Source organism: Somniosus microcephalus, unplaced genomic scaffold, assembly GCF_052327205.1.
Source record: "Somniosus microcephalus isolate GS21.2 unplaced genomic scaffold, FLI_Smic_1.0 unresolved_chr3, whole genome shotgun sequence".
NCBI classification, from domain to species: domain Eukaryota; kingdom Metazoa; phylum Chordata; class Chondrichthyes; order Squaliformes; family Somniosidae; genus Somniosus; species Somniosus microcephalus.
In genome coordinates, this window is record NW_028225181.1 from 62,084,022 (window position 1) to 62,107,979 (window position 23,958).

Below are 23,958 nucleotides of genomic sequence, written 5' to 3' on the forward strand. Positions count from 1 at the left end.
TGGGTTGTGAACCCTGACCTATCGCCGGACAACGTGTCCAACAGGGTCAGGGGTCATTCCTGCAGCCGTGGCGGCACCACATTAAAGGGCAGGTGTCGGGTGGTAACTTTTTATTTTGGCCAACTGCCAGCACCTGCCCCCTTCCCTCTTCGGGCTGTTGGCCGCGATCGCTCATCCCGGCGTTCCTCTTGATCCGACACCCCGCTCCCCGGTGGTCCAGCAGGGCCCCGGTGTGCGCAGTGCTAGGCCAATCCCCTTTAATCAAGGGGGGGGGGAGGTCTGCTATGATGCGGTGCTATGTGCCGACGGGCGTGGCGCGGTTACACGAAGCACCGCGAAATTCACTGGTAGCGCCTCAAGAGGGGAGCGCTTCCAGTAGCACCCCGCCTCCTGCCTGGGGCGCTACCACTGAATTTAATGCGCAGGGGCGCTAACTTTTTTCGGGTGCTAAAATTAGCCCCAACGACGTTAGCGACCCAAAGGGGGCATCACCGAATTTTCCCCCTAAGAGTCTAAATGGGCTGGAGGAGCAGAGGGATCCGGATACACAAATCACTAAAAGTAGCAACACAGGTTAATAAGGCCATTAAAAAAAAGCACTGGGCTACATTCATAAAGGAGCCTCCTGTTCCATGCCTAGGAGCTCTGAACCATGGCAGAGAGCGGCTGGGACACGTTTCTCACACGCCTCAAGATTACCCACACGGGGACTTTGCTGTCAGTGAAGAGAGACAAGAAAGACCAAAGTGCCATTTGCCCCTCTCAGTGTGGCCCTGAAGGACTGTGTCCAGGCTGGAATTCTGTTCCCGCCGTACGATCCTCCCCCAGATTGTCCTTTCTGAGCTCCAGGCAGGTGATGCTAAACACTCAGGTGGGAAAGACAAAAATCTACAACAATGTGTTCAAAACAAAGCTGGTTTATTTGACATCTATCCAGAATATTAAACTGCAGCCCAGTTATAGGGGTTATTAACATCAGCAGAAACAAACCCCAACTGTCAGAATTAACATGGTTCAGTCCTGGATGTGATTAACTGCAGCAACAACAGCAGAATCCAACCCCTGCAGTCACTTGTGAACTCGCTGGTGTGTCAGCAGGTTGGATGAACGAGTGAATCCCTTCCCACACACGGAGCAGATGAATGGCCTCTCCCCAGTGTGAGTGCGCTGGTGTACAGTGAGCTCAAATGATCGCCTGAACCCAGTCCCGCAGTGAGAGCACCTGAACGGTCTCTCGTCAGTGTGAACACTTTGATGGGCCGTCAGTTCCCCAGAACTTTTATAGCACTTCCCACAGTTCGAGCATTTAAAAGGTCTCTCATCAGTGTGAACTCGCTGGTGTGTCAGCAGGTGGGATGAATTAGTGAATCCCTTCCCACACTCAGAGCAGGTGAACGGCCTCTCCCCGGTGTGAATGCGCTGGTGTGTCAGCAGGATGGATGAACGAGTGAATCCCTTCCCACACACAGAGCAGGTGAACGGCCTCTCCCCAGTGTGAACTCGCTGGTGTATCAGCAGGTTGGATGAATGAATGAATCCCTTCCCACACTCAGTGCAGGTGAACGGCCTCTCCCCGGTGTGAATGCGCTGGTGTGTCTGAAGGCTAGATGACAGAGTGAATCCCTTCCCACACTCAGTGCAGGTGAATGGTCTCTCCCCGGTGTGAACACGCTGGTGTGTCAGCAGGTTGGAAGACTGAGTGAATCCCTTTCCACATTCAGAGCAGGTGAACGGCCTCTCCCCGGTGTGAATGCGCTTGTGTCTCGCTAGGCCAGAGGGTTGGCTGAAGCCTCGTCCACACACAGAACACGTGTACGGTTTCTCCCCGCTGTGAACGGTGCTTTTTGCTTCCATGTTCAGAGGCTGATGATATTCAGATCCGATGAGTCGAGTGACTGTCAGATCTTGACGTGATGTTTGGTTTGAGTTTCCTGTCTGTAAATCCTCCCCTTCTAACACCCTGTAAAATTAATATAAAACAGGGAGCGTGAGAGAGAACCCACAAGAAAACAAAGGCAGGTTGTGAAATTGAGCTCAGTGAATCTGGTCATTTGGTGGGCCGGCACTAGAAAAAAGTGACCATGAAAGCTGCCGGATTGTCATAAAAACCCAACTGGTTCACTGATGTCCTTCAGAGAAGGGAATCCACCACCTGGTCTGGGCCTACACAAGACTCTGGCCTCTATGGGAGGAGAGAGAGAGAGAGAGAGAGAGGTGGGAGGGGGGAGAAGGAAAGCAACTTTATAGACCTGCAACTCGACCAGAACTTTGACAGAACATCCAAAACCCGCAACCTCCACCACCTAGAAGGACAAGGGCAGCTGTTGTATGGGAGCACCATCACATCCAAGTTCCCCTCCAAGTCACACACCATCCTGACTCAGATATATTCATCGTTGCTGGGTCATAATCCTGGAACTCCTTACCGAACAACATTGTGGGAATACCTTCACCACACGGACTGCAGTAGTTCAAGAAGGCGACTCACCACCCCCTTCTCAACGGGAAACTGGGGATTGGCAATATTTGCTGCTCTTGCGAGCTACGCCCACATCCCAAGAATAAATTAAAACAAATCTGTAGATGTAAACTGGATTAAAAGCCTGTACAGAAATACTTGTTCCTAAAACAATACTCTTTTACATTGTACGGACAGTGTCTGTGTAACAACCTAATCTCTCCCAGAATCCACCTCCTTTGACAGTCTCACATTGGAAATTGTTGGGTCCTCCTGGGCTCAAGTACTGGGGGTTAAACCCAGCAGCTTCTCCTCCATCTCCACTCCAGCTCAAACTGAAACATACGAGCATAGAAACACAGAAGATAGGAGCAGGAGTAGGCCATTCGGCTTCTCGAGCCTGCTCCGCCATTCAATGCGATCATGGCTGATCATCCAAATTCAGTACCCGGTCCCTGCTTTCTCCCCATACCCCTTGATCCCTTTAGCTTCAAGAAATATATCCAACTCCTTCTTGAATATATTTCATGTATTGGCCTCTACTGCCATCTGTGGTAAAGAATTCCACAGGTTCACCACTCTCTGGGTGAAGAAATTCCTCCTCATTTCTGTACTAAATGGCTTACCCCTTATCCTTCGACTGTTACCCCTGGTTCTGGATTCCCCGACCATCAGGAACATCCTTCCTCCATCTCGTCTGTCCAGTCCTGTCAGAATTTTATAAGTTTCAATGAGATCCCCTCTCATTCTTCTAAACTCCAGCGAGTACAAGCCCAATCGTCCCAATCTCTCCTCAAACATCATTCCTGCCATCCCAGGTATCAGCCTGGTGAATCTTCGTTGAACTCCTTCCACGGCAAGAACATCCTTCCTCAGATAAGGCGACCAAAACTGCACACAATACTCAAGATGTGGTCTCACCAAGGCCCTGTACAACTGCAGCAAGACATCCTTGTTCCTGTACTCAAACCCTCTCGCTCCGAAGGCCAACATACCATTTGCCTTCTTAGCCACCTGCTGTACCTGCATGCTTACCTTCAGCGACTGGTGCACAGTGACACCCAGGTCTCGTTGCACTTCCCCTTCTCCCAATCTATTGCCATTCAGATAATAATCTGCCTTCTTGTTTTTGCCACAAAAGTGGATAACCTCACATTTATCCACATTATATTGCATCTGCTATGCTTCTGCCCAATCACCCAACCTGTCCAAATCATCCTGTAGTTTCTTGGCATCCTCCTCACAGCACACACACCCACCCAGCTTTGTATCGTCTGCAAATTTGGAGATACTACATCTAGTTCCCTTGTCTAGATCATTAATATATATTGTGAATAGCTGGGGTCCAAGGGCTGATCCCTGTGGTACCCCACTAGTCACTGCCTGCCACTCGGAAAAAGACTCGTTTATTCCAACTCTTTGCTGTCTCTCTGCCAACCAGTTCTCTATCCAAGCCAATACCTTTCCCCCCAATCCCAGGTGCCTTAATTTTACACACTAATCTCTTATGCGGGACCTTATCGAAAGCCTTTTGAAAGTCCAAATACACAACATCCACTGGTTCTCCCTTATCTATTTTACCAGTTACATCCTCAACAATGAAGCAACACAAAGACCTACACAGGCGGCCAGGTACCTACCTTCCGTCAGCCTGCAATAAAACTCTTCCCCACAGCCGCTGACTAATGGCGGCCGCAGCACCCACAATTCCCCGCGCCCAGAAACCGCTCTCTGCAATGCGCTGATTTCTCCGCTGAGAGTGCGCATGCTCCCCGGGGCTGCGGGCCATTCTGGGAGCCTGGCTCCTGTCCTTTGTCCTGAGTCGGACTCAGTGGAACCAGCTGAAGAAACCGGGAAGCGGCGGCTCGGATGGGAGAGGCGCTGCACCCTGGGTTTCCTGGTGCCGGGGCCCTGGCCGCCCATCCGCCGGGCCCAGCCGCTCTGATTCTGATTGAGTTTTTGATGAAGTAACAGAGGGTTGATGAGGGCAATGCGGTTAACGTGGTGTACATGGATTTCCAAAAGGCGCTCGACAAGTGCCACATTATAGACTTGCCAGCAAAGCTGAAGCCCATGGAATAAAAGGGACAGTGGCAGCATGGATACGAAATTGGCAAAGTGACAGAAAACAGAGAGTAGTGGTGAACGGTTGTTTTTCAGACTGGAGGAAGGTACACAGTGGTGTTCCCCAGGGGTCGGTACTAGGACCACTGCTTTACTTGATATATATTAATGACTTAGACTTGGGTGTACAGGGCACAATTTCAAAATATGCAGACACAAAGCTTGGAAGTAAAGTGAACAGTGAGGAGGATAGTGATAGACTTCAAGAAGACATAGACAGGCTGGTGGAATGGGCGGACATGTGGCAGATGAAATTTAACGCAGAAAAGTGCGAAGTTATACATTTTGGTAGGAAGAACCAAGTGAGGCAATATAAACTAAAGGGTACAATTCTAAAGTGTGTGCATGAACAGAGAGACCTGGGGGTATGTGTGCACAAATCGTTCAAGGTGGCAGGGCAGGTTGAGAAAGTGGTTAAAAAAGCATGCGGGATCCTGGGCTTAATAAATAGAGGCATAGAGTCCAAAAGCAAGGAGGTTATGATGAACCTTTATAAAACACTGGTTCGGCCTCAACTGGAGTATTGTGTCCAATTCTGGGCCCCGCACTTTAGGAAGGATGTGAAGGCCTTAGAGAAATTGCAGAAAAGATTTACAAGAACACGGCTTTCAAAAGGGAATTACATAGAAACATAGAAGATAGGAGCAGGAGTAGGCCATTCGGCCCCTCAAGCCTGCTCCGCCATTCAATGAGATTATGGCTGATCATCCAAATTCAGTACCCGGTCCCTGCCTTCTCCCCATATCCCTTGATCCCTTTAGCCTTACGAAATATAACTAACTCCTTCTTGAATATATCTAATGAATTGGCCTCCACTGCTTTCTGTGGTAGAGAATTCCACAGGTTCACCACTCTCTGGGTGAAGAAATTCCTCCTCATCTCTGTCCTAAATGGCTTACCCCTTATCCTTACACTGAGCCCTGGTTCTGGACTCCCCGGCCATCAGGAACATCCTTCCTGCATCTAGTCTATCTAGTCCTGCTGCAATTTTATAAGTTTCAATGAGATCCCCTCTTATTGTTCTAAACTCCAGCGAGTATAAGCCCAATCGACCCAATCTCTCCTCATACATCATTCCTGCCATCCCAGGTATCAGTCTGGTGAATCTTCGCTGTACTCCCTCCATGGCAAGAACATCCTTCCTCAGATAAGGCGACCAAAACTGCACACAATACTCACGATGTGGTCTCACCAAGGCCCTGTACAACTGCAGCAAGACATCCTTGTTCCTGTACTCAAACCCTCTCGCTACGAAGGCCAACATACCAGTTGCCTTCTTAACCGCCTGCTGCACCTGCATGCTTACCTTCAGCGACTGGTGCACAAGGACACCCAGGTCTCGTTGCACTTCCCCTTCCCCCAATCTACTGCCGTTCAGATAATAATCTGCCTTCCTGTTTTTGCCACCAAAGTGGATAACCTCGCATTTATCCACATTATGCTGCATCTGCCATGCTTCTGCCCAATCACCCAACCTGTCCAAATCATACTGGAGCTTTTCAGCATCCTCCTCACACACACCCACCCTGCTTTGTGTCGTCTGCAAACTTGGAGATGTTACATCTAGTTCCCTTGTCTAGATCATTAATATATATTGTGAATAGCTGGGGTCCTAGGACCCATCCCTGCGGTACCCCACTAGTCACTGCCTGCCACTCGGAAAAAGACCCGTTTATTCCAACTCTTTGCTTCCTGTCTGCCAACCAGTTCTCGATCCAAGTCAGTACCTTGCCCCCAATCCCATGTGCCTTAACTTTACACGCTAATCTCTTATAGGGTACCTTATCGAAAGCCTTCTGAAAGTCCAAATACACCACATCCACTGGTCCTCCCTTATCTATTCTACCAGTTACATCCTCAAAAAATTCCAGTAGATTAGTCAAGCATGATTTACCTTTTGTAAATCCATGTAGACTTTGTCCGATCCTGTCACTGTTTTCCAAGTGCTCTGCTATTACATCTTTTGTAATGGACTCTTAGCATTTTTCCCCACTACCGATGTCAGGCTTACTGGTCTGTAATTCCCCATTTTCTCTCTACCACCTTTTTTGAATAGTGGGCTAACATGAGCTACCCTCCAATCCATGGGTATGGTTCCAGAGTCTACCAAATGTTGGAAGATGACCAGCAATGCATTTACTATTTCTAGGGCCACTTCCTTAAGTACCCCAGGATGTAGATTATCAGGCCCTGGGGATTTATCGGCCTTCAATCCCATCAATTTCCCCTAACACCATTTCCCTACAAATACTGATTTCTTTCAGTTCCTCCATCTCATTAGACCCTATGTTCCCCGACATCTCTGGGAGGTTATTTGTGTCCTCCTTTGTGAAGACAGGGCCAAAGTATGTATTTAATTGGTCTGCCTTTTCTTTGTTCCCCATTATAAATTCCCCTGATTCTGACTGCAAGGGACCTATGCTTGACTTCACCAATCCTTTTCTCTTCACATATCTACAGTTAGTTTTTATGTTCCCTGAAAGCTTACTCTCATACTCTATTTCCCCCCCCCTCTTAATTAATCCCTTTGTCCTCCTTTGCTGAATCCTAAATTGCTCCCAATCCTCAGGTTTATTACTTTTACTGGCCAATTTATATGTCCTCTCGTTGGATCTTATACTGTCCCTAATTTCCCTTGTTAGCCACAGTTGAGTCACCTTTTTTGTTTTATTTTTATGCCAAACAGGGATGAACAAATTCTGTAGTTCATCCATGCGATCTTTGAATGTTTGCCATTGCCTAGCCACCGTCAACCCTTGGAGTAACATTCCCCAATCAATCCTACCCAACTCGCGCCTCATACCATCATAGTTTCCTTTATTTAAATTCAGGACCCTAGTCTCTGAGTCAACTACTTCACTCCCCACCTTAATGAAGAATTCTATCATATTATGATCGCTCGGACCCAAGGGGCCTCGTACAACAAGATTGCTAATTAACCCTTTCTCATTACATAATACCCAGTCTAAGATGGCCTGATCTCTTGTTGGTTCCTCGACATATTGGTCCAGGAAACCATCCCGTATACACTCCAGGAATTCCTCCTCCATAATATGGTTACTAATTTGGTTAGCCCAATCTATATGTAGATTAAAGTCACCCATGATAACTGCTGTGCCCTTATTGCACGCGTCTAATTTCCCGTTTAATGCCATCCCCAACCTCCACATTATTGTTTGGAGGTCTGTATAACACTCCCACTAACGTTTTCTGCCCCATGGTATTTCTCAGCTCTACCGATACAGATTCCACATCATCAGAGCTAATATCCTTTCTTTCAATTGTTAATCTCTTTAAAAAGCAATGCTACCCCACCTCCTTTTCCATTTTGCCTATCTTTCCTGAATATTGATGTTGAGTTCCCAGCCTTGGCCACCCTGGAGCCATGGTTCCGTAATCCCAATCATCTCATACGTTTACCTCTATTTGCGCAACTAATTCATCCACCTTATTACAAATGCTCTTCGCATTAAGACACAAGGCCATCAGGCTTGTTTTTTTAAACACTCTTACACCTTTTAGAATTATTATTTACTGTGGCTGTTTGATTTAAACCCATGATTTCTCTGACCGCCACCTTTGTTTTTCTCCTTCCTGTCTTTTGCTTCTATCCTGGTTTCCCTTTCCTCTGTCTCCTGCTCAGGTTCCCAACCCCCTGCCATTTTAGTTTAAACCCTCCCCCAGAGCACTAGCAAACACTCCCCAGGACATCAGTCCCAGTCCTGCCCAGGTGCAAACCGTCCGGTTCGTACTGGTCCCACCTCCCCCAGAACCGGCTCCAATGTCCCAGGATTTTGAATCCCTCCCCCTTGCACCATTCCTCTAGCCACGTATTCATCTGAAATATCCTTCTATTTCTACTCTGACTAGCACGTGGCACTGGTAGCAATCCTGAGATTACTACCTTGGAGGTCCTATTTTTTTAATTTACCTAACTCCCTATATTCAGCTTTTAGGACCTCATCCCGTTTTTTTACCTATATCGTTGGTACCTATATGCACCACGACAATTGGCTGTTCACCCTCCCCTTCCAAAATGTTCTGCAGCCGCTCTGAGACATCCTTGACCCTTGCACCAGGAAGGCAACATACCATCCTGGAGTCACGTTTGCGGCCGCAGAAACGCCTATCTATTCCCCTTACAATAGAATACCTTATTACTATAGCTCTCCCACTCTTCTTCCTCCCGTCCTGTGCAGCAGAACCACCCACGGTGCCAGGAAGTTGGCTGCTGCTGCCTTCCCCTGATAAGCCATCCCCCCCAACAGTATCCAAAGCAGCATATCTGAGAGAGAGGGGGATGGTCACAGGGGACCCCTGCACTACCTGCCTGCGCCTACTACTCTGGCTGGTGGTCACCCATTCTCTTCCTGCCTGTGCAGCCTTTACCTGCGGTGTGACCAACTCCCTAAACGTGCTATCCACGATGTCCTCAGCATCGCGAATGCTCCAGTATGTATCCACTCGCAGCTCCAGCGCCGCAATGCGGTCTGTCAGTAACTGCAGCTGGATAAACTTCCCGCACACCTGGTCGTCAGGGACACAGGAAGTGTCCCTGATTTCCCACATAGTGCAGGAAGAGCATACCACGGCACAGAGCTCTCCTGCCATGCCTTACCCTTTAATTCATTCAAATTAAATTAAAAGTGAGGCAGGTATGGTGACCCAGGAGGTGGGGGTGCCTCAGCCTTTGCAATTGTCCAACAGGTTTGAGGTTCTTGCGGCCTGTATGGATGAAAGCGGTGGTTGCAGGGTGGATGAGCAAACTGACCGTGGCACAGGAAGCGATTCAAGCGTGGGTGAGTTAATAGGAATATAGTGGTAATAAGGGATAGCATAGTCAGGGCGATAGATACAGTTCTCTGCGGCCAAGAGCTAGAGTCCAGATGGCTGTGTTGCCTGCCCGGTGCCAGGGTTCAGGATATCTGCTCTGGGCTAGAGAGGAACTTGCAGTGGGAGGGGGAGGAGCCAATGGTCGTGGTCCATGTAGGTACCAACGACAGTTAGAACTAGGAAAGCGGTTCTGCTGAGAGACTGTGAGCAGCTAGGGGCTAAATTAAAAAGCAGAACCTCAAGGGTAATAATGTCTGCATTATTACCTGAGCCACGAGCAAATTGGCATAGGGTAAATCAAATTAGCGAGATGAATGCGTGGCTCAAAGACTGGTGTGGGAGAAATGGGTTCCGATTCCTGGGGCACTGGCACCACACTGGGGAAAGTGGGATCTGTATCGTTGGGACGGTCTTCACTTGAACCGTGCTGGGACCAGTGTTCTGGCGAGTCATATAACCAGGCCGGTAGAGAGGGTTTTAAACTAAATAGTGGGGGCAAGGGATCAAATTTGGGAAGATGTGGTAAATCAAAGAGTAGAGACAAGGCAATAGAGAAAGGTATTAATATGGGAAATGATAAACAGACCGTGACAGGAAGGGATAGAGAGGACAAATCTAAGAGTAAATCAACAGTTAAGGCTAGAGGTTACAAAAATAAAAGGACAAAACTAAAGGCTCTGCATCTGAATGCACGTAGCATTCAAAACAAAACAGATGAACTGATGGCGCAAATAGGAATAAATAAGTATGATCTGATAGCCATTACAGAAACATGGCTGCAGGATGACATAGATTGGGACCTGAATATTGAAGTGTACGTGACATTTAGGAAGGACAGAAAGCTAGGAAAAGGTGGAGGGGTGGCTCTGTTAATTAATGATGGTATTAGCACAATAGAGAGGGATGACCTAAGTTCAGGAAACCAGGATGTAGAAGCGGTTTGGGTAGAGATGAAAAATGATAAAGGCAAGAAGTCACTTGTGGGAGTGGTGTACAGGCCCCCCTAACAGTAACCACACGGTAGGATGGAGTATAAAGGAAGAAATAATGGGAGCTTCTCAGAAAGGTATGGCAATAATCATGGGGGATTTAATCTACATAGAGACCGGAAAAATCAGATGGGCAAAGGTAGCCTAAATGAGGAGTTCATAGAATGTTTTCAGGATAGTTTCTTACAACAGCACGTTCTGGAGCCAACCAGAGAGCAGACTATACTAGACCTGGTACTGTGCAATGAGATAGGATTAAAGACCTCATGGTTAAGGAGCCCCTAGGTGGCAGCGATCATAATATGATTGAATTTTACCTTCAGTTTGAGGGAGAGAAGAGTGGGTCCAAGACTAGTATTTTAAAATTAAATAAGGGCAATTACGAGGGCATGAAAGCAGAGCTAGTTAAAGTGAACTGGCAAATTAGGTTAAGGGATAGGTCAATAGAGATGCAGTGGCAGACATTTAAGGGGATATTTCAGAATACACAGAATATACACATTCCAACAAGAAAGAAAAATTCCAAGGGGAGAACCCACCATCCATGGTTAACTAAAAAAATTAATAGCATCCAACTTAAAGAAAAAGCATATAATTGCACAAAGATGGCTGGCAGGTCAGAAGATACAGGACAGAATATAAAAAACAAAGAGTGACTAAAAGATTAATAAGGAGAAAAATTAGAGTACGAGAGAAAGCTAGCTAGAAATATAAAAACAGATAGCAAGAGCTTCTATTGATATTTAATAAAGAAAAGATTTAACAAAAAAAAAGTGTCAGGGAATTAAAAATGGAAAATAAGGAGATGGCAGTTGAATTGTACAGGTATTTTGTATCGGTCTTCACCATAGAGGATACAAGTAACATCCCAGAAATAGCTGTAAATCAGGAAATGGAAGGGAGGGAGGAACCACTGTGTATCTGAGTCAATGGGACTCTCTGACCTTTCTCCCCAGTCCATCTCCAGGACCAGTGTGTATCTGAGTCAATGGGACTCTCTCTGACCTTTTCGTCGATCTCTGGAAGCTCTTTGAATCGGAAGAGTTCTCTCCAGTTGCTGCTCTCACAATCCTGTGTTGGTTCACCTGCTGTCGTTCCTCAGTCTACAATCCCTGTTTACTCTCAGCTGTGGACCTCTCAATCACTCAGTCTTTCACCGGGAGATCTAATTATGGCAGGACTGAAAATAACAACATGAATAGTGTGAAGTAATGTAATGTAGACTTTTCTTCAGCTTAATAAAAATAAAAGTTTGGGTCCGAGTGCTTTTGTCTGATGTTGTCCCTTTTCTCAGATCCCCGCCACGCCCGCCTGGGCTTCCAGCAAATCACCAAAGTTCTGGATAGAAATGTACAATTTCCCTGTGCTTTAGGCAAACCGAAGCTGGGGCCATCTTTCCCAGGTAACACACTGTCTGATCTCACTGGGCAGATCCTCTCCGGGTTACACATTGTCTGATCTCACTGGGCCCATCCTCCCTGGGATGCACACTGTCTGATCTCACTGGGCCCATCCTCCCTGGGTTACACACTGTCTGATCTCACTGGGCCCATCCTCCCCGGGTTACACACTGTCTGATCTCACTGGGCCCATCCTCCCTGGGTTACACACTGTCTGATCTCACTGGACCCATCCTCCCCGGGATACACACTGTCTGATCTCACTGGGCCCATCCTCCACGGGTTACACAATCATAGAAATTTACTGCATAGAAGGCTGCCATTCGGCCCATCTTGTCCGAGCCGGCTGACAAATATCTATCCACTCTAATCCCACTTGCCAGCACTTGGTCCGTAGCCTGGTAGCTTACGGCACTTCAAGTGCATATCCAAGCAGTTTTTAAACGTGATGAGGTTCTCTGCCTCTACCACCCTTTCAGGCAGTGAGTTCCAGACCTCCACCACCCTCTGGGTGTAAAAAACTTACCTCAAAACCCCTCTAACCCTTTGACCATCTGCTTTAAATCTATGCCCCCCTGATTATTGACCCTTCTGCTAAGGGAAATAGGTCTTTCCTATCCACTCTATCTAGGCCCCTAATAATTTGATACACCTCAATCGAGTCTCCCCTTGGCCTTCTCTGTTCCAAAGAAAACAACCCCAGCCTATCCAATCTTTCCACATAGCAAAAATTCCCCAGCCCAGGCAAAATCCCCATAAATCTCCTCTGCACCCTCTGTAATGCAATCACATCCTTCCTGTAATGTGTTGACCAGAACTGCACGCAGTATTCTAGCTGTGGCCTAGCTATACAGTTCACGCATTACCTCCCAGCTCTTATATTCTATGCCTCGGCTAGTAAAGACCTTTCTCCCCAGTCCATCCACTAGAGGGTGCAGAGCAGATGTAATTTTTTTCACCCAGAGGGTGGTGGGTGTCTGGAACTCACTGTCTGAAAGGATGGTCGAGGCAGAGACCCTCAGCACATTTAAAAAGTACTTGGGTGTACACTTGAAGAGCCGTAACCTACAGGGCTGTGGAGCAAGAGTCTGCAGGACGGGTTCATGGAATCCATTCGGGACAGTTTCCTGGAACAAAATGTCATGGAACCAACAATGTTAGAACTTGTATTGTGTAATAAGACAGGGTTAATTAGCAATCTCATAGTAAAGCATCTCTGGGGCAGAATGATCATAATATGTTAGAACTTCACATTAATTTTGAGAGTGACTTGCCTAAGTCCGAAACTAGTGTCTTAAACTTAAATAAAGCCAATTACATAGGTATGAAGGGAGAGTTGGCTGAGGTAGATTGGAAAAATAGATTAAAAGGTATGGCAGTAGATAAGCAGTGGCTAGCATTTAAAGAAATATTTCATAATTCTCAACTAAAATACATTCCATTGAGAAACAAAAACTCCACGGGAAGTGATCCAACCATGGCTAACTAAAGAAGGTAAGGATAGCATTAGATTGACAGAAGCTTATAATGTTGCAAAGAATAATAGTAAGCCTGAGGATTGAGAGAGTTTCAGAAACCAGCAAAGATTGACCAAAAATTGATAAAAAGGGAAAAAATGTAATGACAGAAAACAAGCAAGAAATCTAAAAGCAGATTGTAAGAGTTTCTACAAGTATGTAGGAAGGAAGAGAGTAGCAAAAGTAAACATTGGTCCCTTAGAGGCTGAGACAGGAGAAATTATTGTGGGGAATAAGGAAATGGCAGAAACGTTAAACAAATATTTTGTATCTGTTCACAGTAGAAGACACAAAAAGCAGACCAAAAATGGTGGGGAACCAAGGGTCTAATGAGGGTGAGGAACTTAATGTAATTCATATAAGTAGAGAAAAAGTACTAGAGAATCTAATAGGATTGAAAGCCGACAAATCCCCTGGACCCGACGGCCTACATCCTAGGGTTGTAAAAGAGGTGGCTGAAGAGATAGTGGATACATTGGTTTTGATCTTCCAAAATTCCCGAGATTCTGGAATGGTCCCAGCGGATTGGAAGGTCGCAATTGTAACACCGCTATTCAAGAAAGGAGGGAAGGGAAAACAGGGCACTACAGGCCAGTTAGCCCGACATCAGTCGTTCGGAAAACACTGGAATCCAGTGTTAAGGAAGTGGTATCAGGGCACTTAGAAAAATCATAACATGATTAGGCAGAGTCAACATGGTTTTATGAAAGGGAAATCATGTTTGACAAACTTATTAGAGTTTTTGATGATGTTACTAGCAGGGAGATAAAGGGGAACCAGTGGATGTAGTATATTTGGATTTCCAAAAGGCAGTCGATAAGGTGTCACATAAAAGGTTATTGCACAAGATAAGGGCTCATGGGGTTGGGGTAATATAGTAGCATGGATCAAGGATTGGTTACCAGACAGAAAACAGAGAGTAGGGATAAACGGACCTTTTTCAGGTTGGCAGGCTGTAACTAGTGGGGTGCCGCAAGGATCAGTGTTGGGGCCTCAGCTATTTACAATCTATATTAATTACCTAGATGAAGGGACCGAATGTAATGTATCCAAGTTTGCTGACGATACAAATCTAGGTGGGACAGTAAACTGTGAGGAGAACACAAAGACTCTGCAAAGGGATATAGACAGAATAAGGTGAGTGGGCAGTAAGGTGGCAGATGGAGTGTAATGTGGGGAAATGTGAGGTTATTCACTTTGGTAGGAAGAATAGAAAAACAGAATATTTTTTAAATAGTGAGAAACTTTCAAATGTTGGCGTTCAGAAGGATTTGGGTGTCCTCGTGCAAGAAACACAGAAAGCTAGCGTGCAGGTACAGCAAGCAATAAGGAAGGCAAGTGGCATGTTGGCCTTTATTGCAAGGGGGTTGGAGTATAAGAGTAAGGAGGTCTTGCTACAATTGTACAGGGCCTTGGTGAGACCACACCTGGAGTACTGTGCACAGTTTTGGTCTCCTTATCTAAGGAAGGATATACTTGCCTTGGAGGCGGTGCAACGAAGGTTCACTAGATTGATTCCTGGGATGAGAGGGCTGTCCTATGAGGAGAGATTGTGTAGAATGGGCCGATACTCTCTGGGGTTTAGAAGAATGAGAGGTGATCTCATTGAAACATGCAAGATTCTGAAGGGGATTGACAGGGTAGATGCTGAGAGGTTGTTTCCCCGGGCTGGAGTGTCTAGAACTAGGGGGTATAGTCTCACAACGTGGACCACTTTCCATACCTCGGGAGCCTACTGTCAACAAGGACAGATGTCGATGACGAAGTCCAACACTGCCTTTAGTGTGCCAGTGCAGCCTTCGGTCGCCTGAGGAAGAGTGTTTGAAGACCAGGACCTCAAACCCCGCACTAAGCTCATGGTCTACACAGTAGTGATACCCGCCCTGCTGTATGCCTCAGAGACATGGACCATGTACAGCAGGCACCTCAAAGCACTGGAGAGGTACCACCAACGCTGCCTCTGCAAGATCCTACAAATCCATTGGCAGGATAGGCGCACCAACATCGGTGTTCTCGCTCAGGTCAACATCCCCAGCATCGAAGCTTTGACCACGCTCGATCAGCTCCGATGGACGGGTCACATTGTCCGCATGCCCGATACGAGACTCCCAAAACAAGCGCTCTACTCGCAGCTCCGGCACGGCAAGAGAGCCCCAGGTGGGCAGAGGAAACACTTCAAGGACACCCTCAAAGCATCCTTGAAAAAGTGTAACATCCCCACCAACACCTGGGAATCCCTGGCCCAAGACCGCACAAAGTGGAGAAGAATCCGGGAAGGCGCCGAACACCTCGAGTCTCTTCGCCAGGAGCAATCGGAAGACACGCGCAGGCAGCGCACGTCAACCCAAGCGCCCGCCCACACGCCACTTCGACCCAATGTTCCCAGAGATTGCCTGAGAGAGGCCGGCGCTGCTGTAAATGTCGGAGATTCTCTGATCCACACTCACCGCACCATCCGCCGCTCCTCAGTCCCGCCGCCATTTTATCTCCTTCCTCAAACCGGAGCCTCATCCGGGGACTGCGAGCAGCACCGAGCATGCGCACTGCGGTCACACAGCCCGCGCTTAAAGCCCCTCAGTGAATCCGTCTCTTCTATTGGCTGCGACTCGTAGATTGACAGCCGCGCCCACCAATCGCAGCCCGCAACGCCTCGGGGCCCCGCCCACTGTGTTTAAAGGCCGCCGCCAGCTCCGGGGTCACGTGGCTCCTGATCGGCCGTTCAACCGCCTCAGCGCGCGGGTGAGGTCATAGCCCCGCCCACCCGCGAGCCCTTGTTGCCCAAGGTGCCGGCCGACTGCTGTCCCTTCTCCCCGGGCGGGCGGGCGGGCGGCGGCTGTCCTTCCCCCGGGGGGGGGGGGGGGGGGCCGACTCCTCTCTAACTCTGTTCTCCAACTGTTCCTCCCCCCTCCGGGCTGCGGCTTTTATAGCAGCCGCCGGCCCCGCCCAGCCCAGCCCAGCCGCGCCTTCTGATTGGCTGAAAACCCGGCAAATCTCCGCCTCTGATTGGCGCGTTTTTCAATCCGCTCCAACCTCGGACACCAACGAAAAAGGCGGCTTATAGAATAAGAGCTCGTCTGTGAATCAGACTCGTTATTGTTAAAGTGATGGCCCTCTGTGGGACTGAATATTAACCAGTTATTAAAATCATTGCATCTGTGGGATTGAATAATAACCAGTTATTAAAATCATTGCATCTGTGGGACTGAATAATAATCGTTATTGTTAAAATTATTGCATCTGTGGGATTGAATAATAATCGTTAAAATTACGGTATCTGGGACTGAATAATAATTAAAACGATGGCATTTGTGAGACTAAATAATAATCATTACTGCTAAAGATTGTCATCTGTGGGACTGAATAATCATTTTAATTAAAATTATAGCGTCTGTGGGACTGAATAATCATTAAAATGGCATCTGTGAGACTGAATAATTCATTATTAAATTGTGAATTATGGCAAATTGATCCTTTAAAATTACTGGTTCCTGAATTGACAGATTTAATTTCATTTTAGCTTTTCAGCGACCTGCTTATAAATGAGTGCTTTGTACAAAACAGGGCAGTGACAATGCATCATTTTGTTATATATTTGTTAAATTTCAATCTATTTTAAATTAACGATATACTGTATTACAAAAACACACCAGCAAAACCTGAACATACGACAAAAAAATGAAAGTGAGGGTTAAATAAAGAAAGGATGATAAAACATTTTTTTAAAGAGTTTCGTTCTTTATGCTGTCCATATTTCAAATGTCATTAGTCAAATGAAAATAAATAGTCCCTTCTGGATCTGGTGAGTGGCTCTGAAAAGAGCCTTTGGGTTGAGTTTTTAAGGTGGGAGGAACGAGAGGCTTTATTTGCAGCTGGTGTATTTGGTGGCAGCTTTCGCCCCTCTGAGACGGCGTGCTTGGCCAGTTCCCCGGGCAGCAGGAGGCGGACGGCGGTCTGGATCTCCCGGCCGGGAGGAGATGGTCCGGCGTGCTTGGCCAGTTCCCCGGGCAGCAGGAGGCGGACGGCGGTCTGGATCTCCCGGCCGGGAGGAGATGGTCCGGCGTGCTTGGCCAGTTCCCCCGGGCAGCAGGAGGCGGACGGCGGTCTGGATCTCCCGGCCGGGAGGAGATGGTCCGGCGTGCTTGGCCAGTTCCCCGGGCAGCAGGAGGCGGACGGCGGTCTGGATCTCCCGGCCGGGAGGAGATGGTCCGGCGTGCTTGGCCAGTTCCCCGGGCAGGAGGAGGCGGACGGCGGTCTGGATCTCCCGGCCGGGAGGAGATGGTCTGGTGTTTGGTGCACTCTTTTGGTTGATGCTTAAACAAATTGACTGTAAATTAACAAAAGTTCAAATAAAACTTAAACAAATCAAATTAAAATTTGGTGGTCCGGGTTGATGATGCACTCCAGTCCCCGCGGCGCCCACCGGTCGCGGAAGTACTCAAGCGTGCCGGCGGACACCGCGTGCTCCATCTCCAGGGCCACCCGGGCACGAACATGGCCGCGGAAGAGAGGCAGGCAATCTGGCTGGACGACCCCCTTGACCGCCCGCTGCCTGGACCAATTGATGGCTTTGTTAGCCAGGCCCAGGAGCAGGCCTACAAGGAGGTCCTCCAACCTGCCCGCTCCCCTCCGCACCGGGTGGCCGTAGATCAAGAGCGTGGGACTGAAGTGCAACCAAAAACCGAGGAGCAGCCCCTTCAGGTAATGAAAGAGGGGCTGCAACCTCTCACACTCCATATATACGTGGAACACCGACTCCTCCAGGCATGGCGTTTGGTGTAATGGATCAGGCGGGAGGCCTCGCAGGACTCTGAGTGATTGATAGGGAATAAGGCGGACGTCGACCCTTTATACCAGAGGGGAGAAGAAGCTCTCCCGGTTTACCCTTACACAGTCATTCAGGTGAAATCTTCAGTTCGGGTGGATATAAGTCCCGTAGCAGTAATTGAAGAAGAAAAAGGTGTCTCCGTGTCCCAACCACCTTTGTAAGGATATCAAGGGATACGGAGCTAAGGTGGGTACATGGAGTTGAGGTACAGATCAGCCATGATCTAATTGAATGGCAGAGCAGACTGGAAGGGCTGAATGGCCAACTCCTGTTCCTATGTCACCAACATTTCACAACTCAGCCAACACCACCTAAAGCAGATTGCCTGGCTGTTCCTTCATTGAAGAGTAATCTTAGGTTGTCAGGTGTTTTGGGATGTCCAGAGGATTTGAAAGGCACTATATATAAATTGAAGTCATGTCAAGGGAGAGCTTGTAAACACCCGAGGGGTTTTGAATTCACAGGAGAGCGGATGTTTGAGAAGGCCACCTCCTATCAATAGCGATAATCAGAGGGCTGCCTACCGCAAGCTTGGGCAGAGATCATGCACATTAGATCTGCGGCCGCCGTGCCCAAGAAGATCCAACAGGCAATAAGCAGCATTTTCATTTCAATGCGTTGATGCAGCAGGTCATGTCATTTAGATGTCGATGCTGTTTTGTGGCCTTTACCCCATAGGTTCTATTAATTTCGGCCATGGTCACGGAGCTGTACTTTTGAAAATAAACATTTGAAAGGATCACCTGCAACTTCCATTCTCAAGCGTTGTGTTGAATGTTGCTGATAGGTTGTGGGGCTACTCATCGATCTGGGTCTGCACAATCACACACTGGTTCTTGGTGACCAAATTCTATTACCTGGGATGTTGGGAATTCCCAAACATTTCACCAGTACGCTGGAGACCACATTCTAAAATTCCATTTGTTTATAACTAGGGCCACCTGGTTTATGGTGCCTGAATTTTAGTACCACGTTTTGTATGAATTTCGCCAGCGTTTTGGAGGTTGTATTCTGCGATACCATCCATTTCTTTACGTTATAAAAATGTAAATTGGTGGTCTTTACAAAGACAATCTGAGCTTGGATATTAAAAGTGTATCGGAAGTACACAATGGAAGCGAAAATAGCTCATTATTGTTGTTTCAACGTTGATTCTTACACATTCAAGTGGCGAAGACGACTTACCTACCGAAATCGTGTCACTAACAGAATTTAAATGCTATCTACAAGGCAGCGCCGCAACCGCAGGAGTTCATAAAGATGTTTGTAGTTTCACGATATGCCCATTGCAATAAATACTTGCAGCAACAATCATCAGCTGCACGACAGGATTGGATTTCAACCATTTATAATTTTCAGATAGTCTCATTGCTGAAGCAAGAAATATAACAAAATGAACAATTTGAGGCAAAAGCTGCGGTTGCGGAGCCGGCTGAGGACTGTTGAAAGTGGTGCCCAGGCTGAGGACTCCTGGTCTTCCGATTCTCCCGCCCTACAATCTATCACAGCTCTGCTGCTGTCAATTTAACCACCTTTAAAATAGGAGTTAAAAACCAATATTGGTTCATATATTGTATTATTCCTGGAAGGTATACTTCAGGAATTAAAACTCAATCGAAGTTTTAATAATTTCCAGTATTGTAATGGGGAAATAATTGGTTTTCTATTTTTCAATAAGGATGATTTTGGTCATTAACCATCGGGCCAATTGCAATGTTCCTTTTTTCACACACCCAACCCTCCGGTCCGGCTCTTTGTGAATGTTTGTTGTGGCTCTGAAAAGAGCTGTTTGATATTGAAGGTATTCATCCTCTGATTGGTCTCCCCTTCAGGAGCTGTCCTCTTGCTCTGAGCAAACTTGGCTTTCTTTCTCCGAAAGGGAGGTCTCCTCCTGAGCGGGGGTTTGGTCCGCTTCCTGCTCCGGTTGTTTGGCCAGCATTCTCGGCTTGGCACGCTGGCGTTTGCCTTTCCCTTTGGCCCTGGCCGCCTTCCTGCCCTTGGGTTTGCGGGCGGTGACCCTCCTCGGCCCCCTTCCTGGCGGCGCCCTGTTTCTTGGTCTTCCTGGGCGAGCCTCTGCTCCTGGGCGCCGCTTTCCTGACCGCAGCTTGCTTCCTCCTCCTCCTCCTCTCCCTGGCGGCGGCGGCGGCGGCGGGCTCCCTCTTGGGTTTCTCCTCCTCCTCCCGGTCGCCCCACCTCTTGCTGAGCCTGAAGGAGCCCGAGGCGCCGGTGCCGGTGGGCTGCAGCAGTGAGCCTTTGGTCACCAGGCTCCGGGCCGCCTGGTGGACCCGCCAGTTGTTTCTTGCCACGTCGTAGCCGCGGCCCGAGAGGACCTTCTTGAGAGCCGAGAGCCCCCGGCACTCCTTGGTGGCCGCCACCGCCTCCAGGATCTGCTGGGACACGGTGGCGCCGGGTCTCCTGGCCGGGGGCGCAGTCCTGGTCTTCCTCCTGGTGTTCCTGGCAGGAAGAGTTTCCAGCAGCCGGCGCTATTTAACCAGCCGAACCGGACGCTGCAGAGCTAAAGGTCTCATCTCCTGAAAAATGCCCGCCAACAAAACACAAAACAAAGTCGCCTTCTTTCCAAAGCGTGTATCACCTCAGAGCGATTATATATCCCCAGAGACATTCTCTCTCGCTCTTTACAGAGGTCACTGACCATCATCAAAGACCCTACCCACCCCAGCCGCAGTCTGTTCGCCCCCCTGCCATCTGGGAGACGCTACAGATGCATTCGCACCCGAACGACCAGATTTAGGAACAGCTTCTTTCCCAGGGCTGTCATCCTACTGAACTCCACAAACAAACTCTAAAGCCTGCACATCTGCCAATGCACTTTATTATGTTTATGTTTATGTATTACAAGCCAAATGAATGTTGAATGTTAAATGTCTTAATCTAAATGTACACTCTCGGGAGCCGCAAGCCTACATTTCGTTGTACTGCACTTGTGCACTAACAATGAAAATAAAGTTGGTTATTATTATTAAGTTCTTCTGAATCTTATGTTTTTTTCATGTATCTTTAGCTCAACTCTCTGTAAAGACTTGAGCGTCTCTTCATCTCTTTCCCCCGTGAAGCATCTTGGGACGTGTTTCGACCTTAAATGTCATTTGTAAATGCGAGTTGTGCAGATTTCTTGATCTGGGGAAATGTGTCCGTCTTATCTCCTACTCCAAGTCGCGGTCTCAATGATTTCTTGTCTCCAAGTTCTCCCCTTCCCTGTACAAAACAAAGGTCTTCCTAAACCGAAATGTGGCGTCACTGAACATTAATGCTTGAGCGACCTCCTATTTTACCCCGCTTTTTTCCACAATATTGGCGGTCCGGCAACATTGATCTTCGCTGTACTCCTGGGTTTCAATATCAAGAGCAAATTCTTCAACTGGCAGGGAAGAGCCTTGGTTTCAACCGAAATCCTTGTTCTCGGAGTTATTGAGCACCGATTGCCCTCTTCCCCGTGAATTCCCCAATCTCTTCAGGGACTTATACTCAAAAGTAAGAAATGCGAATTAAAACAGCTTTCATAAATAGAATGCACCACATGTAGATGGATGAACCGGACGATTAATTTGGCAATTCATTGCATTAACATACAGCCTAACAGAAGTATTTGTTCAGGGGTCTCGGTTTTGTTTCATAGTTCCGTTTTAAGGCTTTGTGAAGTGGCTCTTAAAAGAGCCGTTTGGTGATTTAATTGCAGGTTTTATTTTGGGGGGGGTCTCTACTTGGAGCTGGTGTATTTGGTGACCGCCTTGGTCCCCTCCGAGACGGCATGCTTGGCCAGTTCCCCGGGCAGCAGGAGGCGGACGGCGGTCTGGATCTCCCGGCCGGGAGGAGATGGTCTGGCTTTTGGTGTAATGAATCAGGCGGGAGGCCTCGCAGGCGATGCGCTTGAAGATGTCGGTGAGGAACAAGTTCATGACACTCATGGCCTTGGAGGAGATGAGATGCCGGTGTCGGGTCGGGGTGGACCTGCTTCAGCACCTTGTAGATGTCGATGCTGTAACTCTCCCTCCTGCTCCTCCTGTACTTCCTGTCCCCTCTCCTGGTCATTTTCATGGCGGTTTTCTTCGAGCCCTTCTTGGAGATGGTGCCCTTGGCACCGGCTGTGGTGGAACTGGTGGAAACAGCAGCAGCAGTCGGCATGGCAAGCCCTTCAATTCCTTCTCCACCTCGACTGGTTAATAAAAACACAAAGCAACATCGAAATGCAGCCCGCAACCCCTCCTTTATATACACAGCTTTATCCTAATGACGGATGCCAAATTGTCTATTCCAATTGGCTGATCCTTGACATACCACATGTGCAGTCTGCACAAATCACAGTCACGTATCAAGTTTTTTTTGCCAGAAGCCGCTGCCACGCAAGGAATGGGGAAACCTTAATTTGCTGGAGCAAAACCCCGAAGCTATATATATATATATATATAAAATCTCATACTCTCATGTGACACGTCCACAGTAAATGTCTTATGCGAAATACATTCATTCGAGCCACAACAATTCTGGAACTCCCCATAATATACAAATTAGACAGGTCCCAGAAACTACAAAAGAGATTGTCTAAGAAAAAAATATATGCACTTAATCGCTTCTGTTTAAGAAAGGCCACTGCAATATTAGCTATTTACTGAAATCCTTATGGCATAGTACACAAATGCTGAACCTGAGGCAATTTATTTGGTATTTAAAAAGATTCTCGGGATGTAGGCATTGCTGGCAAGGCCAGCTTGTATTGCCCATCCCTAATCGCCCTTGAGGAGGAGGTGGTGAGCTGCCCCCTTGAACCGCTGCAGTCCGTGTGGTGAAGGTGCTCCCACAGTGCTGTTAGGGAGGGAGTTCCAGGATTTTGACCCAGTGACGATGAAGGATCGGCGATATATTTCTAAGTCAGGATGGTGTGTGACTTGGAGGGGAACTTGGAGGTGGTGGTGTCCCCATGCGCCTGCCGCCCTTGTCCTTCTAGGTGGAAGAGGTCGCGGGTCTGGGAGGTGCTGCCGAAGAAGCCTTGGCGAGTTGCTGCAGTGCATCTTGTCGATGGTCCACACTGGAGAGTATTCCATCACACTCCTGACTTGTGCCTTGTAGATGGTGGAAAGGCTTTGAGTCAGGAAGTGAGACACTCGCTGCAGAATACGCTGGAAACATGAGGTAAAGTAGGGCGACATGGATGATCGTATGGAGCAGAAACACCAACACAATTCCAACTCTTAATCCAATGAATACCAATCATTTCTGTGACTATTTTTTCTCCAACTCATTCTAGTCTGCAAGATGCTTCACGACGGCTGCAGCTGGTTGCAAAGGCTCCCGAGAGCTGGAGGACAACCGCCAGGATCATTCGAAGATTCTCGGGTTTATCGGCCGCAGCAATGATTTAAAAATAAAGATATTTATTGTATAATTCTGGAACAACCTCTTTCATCTGAAGGGTGTGGTGGCTCTGAAAAGAGCCTGTTGTTTTGGTTCACACGGGTAGTATTTCTGTTTTGGGTTTTCAGTCTTGGCCGCCGCCCGTGGGGCTGCTGCCGCCTTCTGGTCTCGGCAGCTCCCGGGCTTCCTGCCCCTGGAGGGGACCTGGGGCCCCCGACGGCTCCCGGGTCGCCCGACGGGCCTCGCCCCCTGGCGGACCCCGCCCGCCCTCTTCTCGGCCTTTCTCCGGCGGGCGGCAGCAGCAGCAGGATCACCGCCCCCGGCCTCCTTCCTCCTCCGCCCCCTGGGCTTGTTCTTGGCCGGCCGGCCGCACCAGCGAGGCCTCGGTCACCAGGCTCCGCACCGCCTGCTTCACCCGCCAGTTGATGCGCGGCATGTCGTA

The 23,958-nt window shown here is 48.2% G+C and overlaps 1 protein-coding gene across 1 annotated transcript in view; it reads right to left on the reverse strand.

Annotated features, from left to right (window-relative positions):
• Positions 1-901: 901 nt before the first annotated feature.
• LOC147091610 (uncharacterized) overlaps positions 902-23,958 on the reverse strand; it is a 105,280-nt gene continuing 82,223 nt past the window's right edge. The window contains exon 4 of the mRNA XM_085976836.1: positions 902-1,828. Within this exon, the coding sequence (XP_085832962.1) occupies positions 1,069-1,828 (760 nt within the window). The 3' untranslated portion in view covers positions 902-1,068. The remainder of the gene's footprint in view (positions 1,829-23,958) is intronic.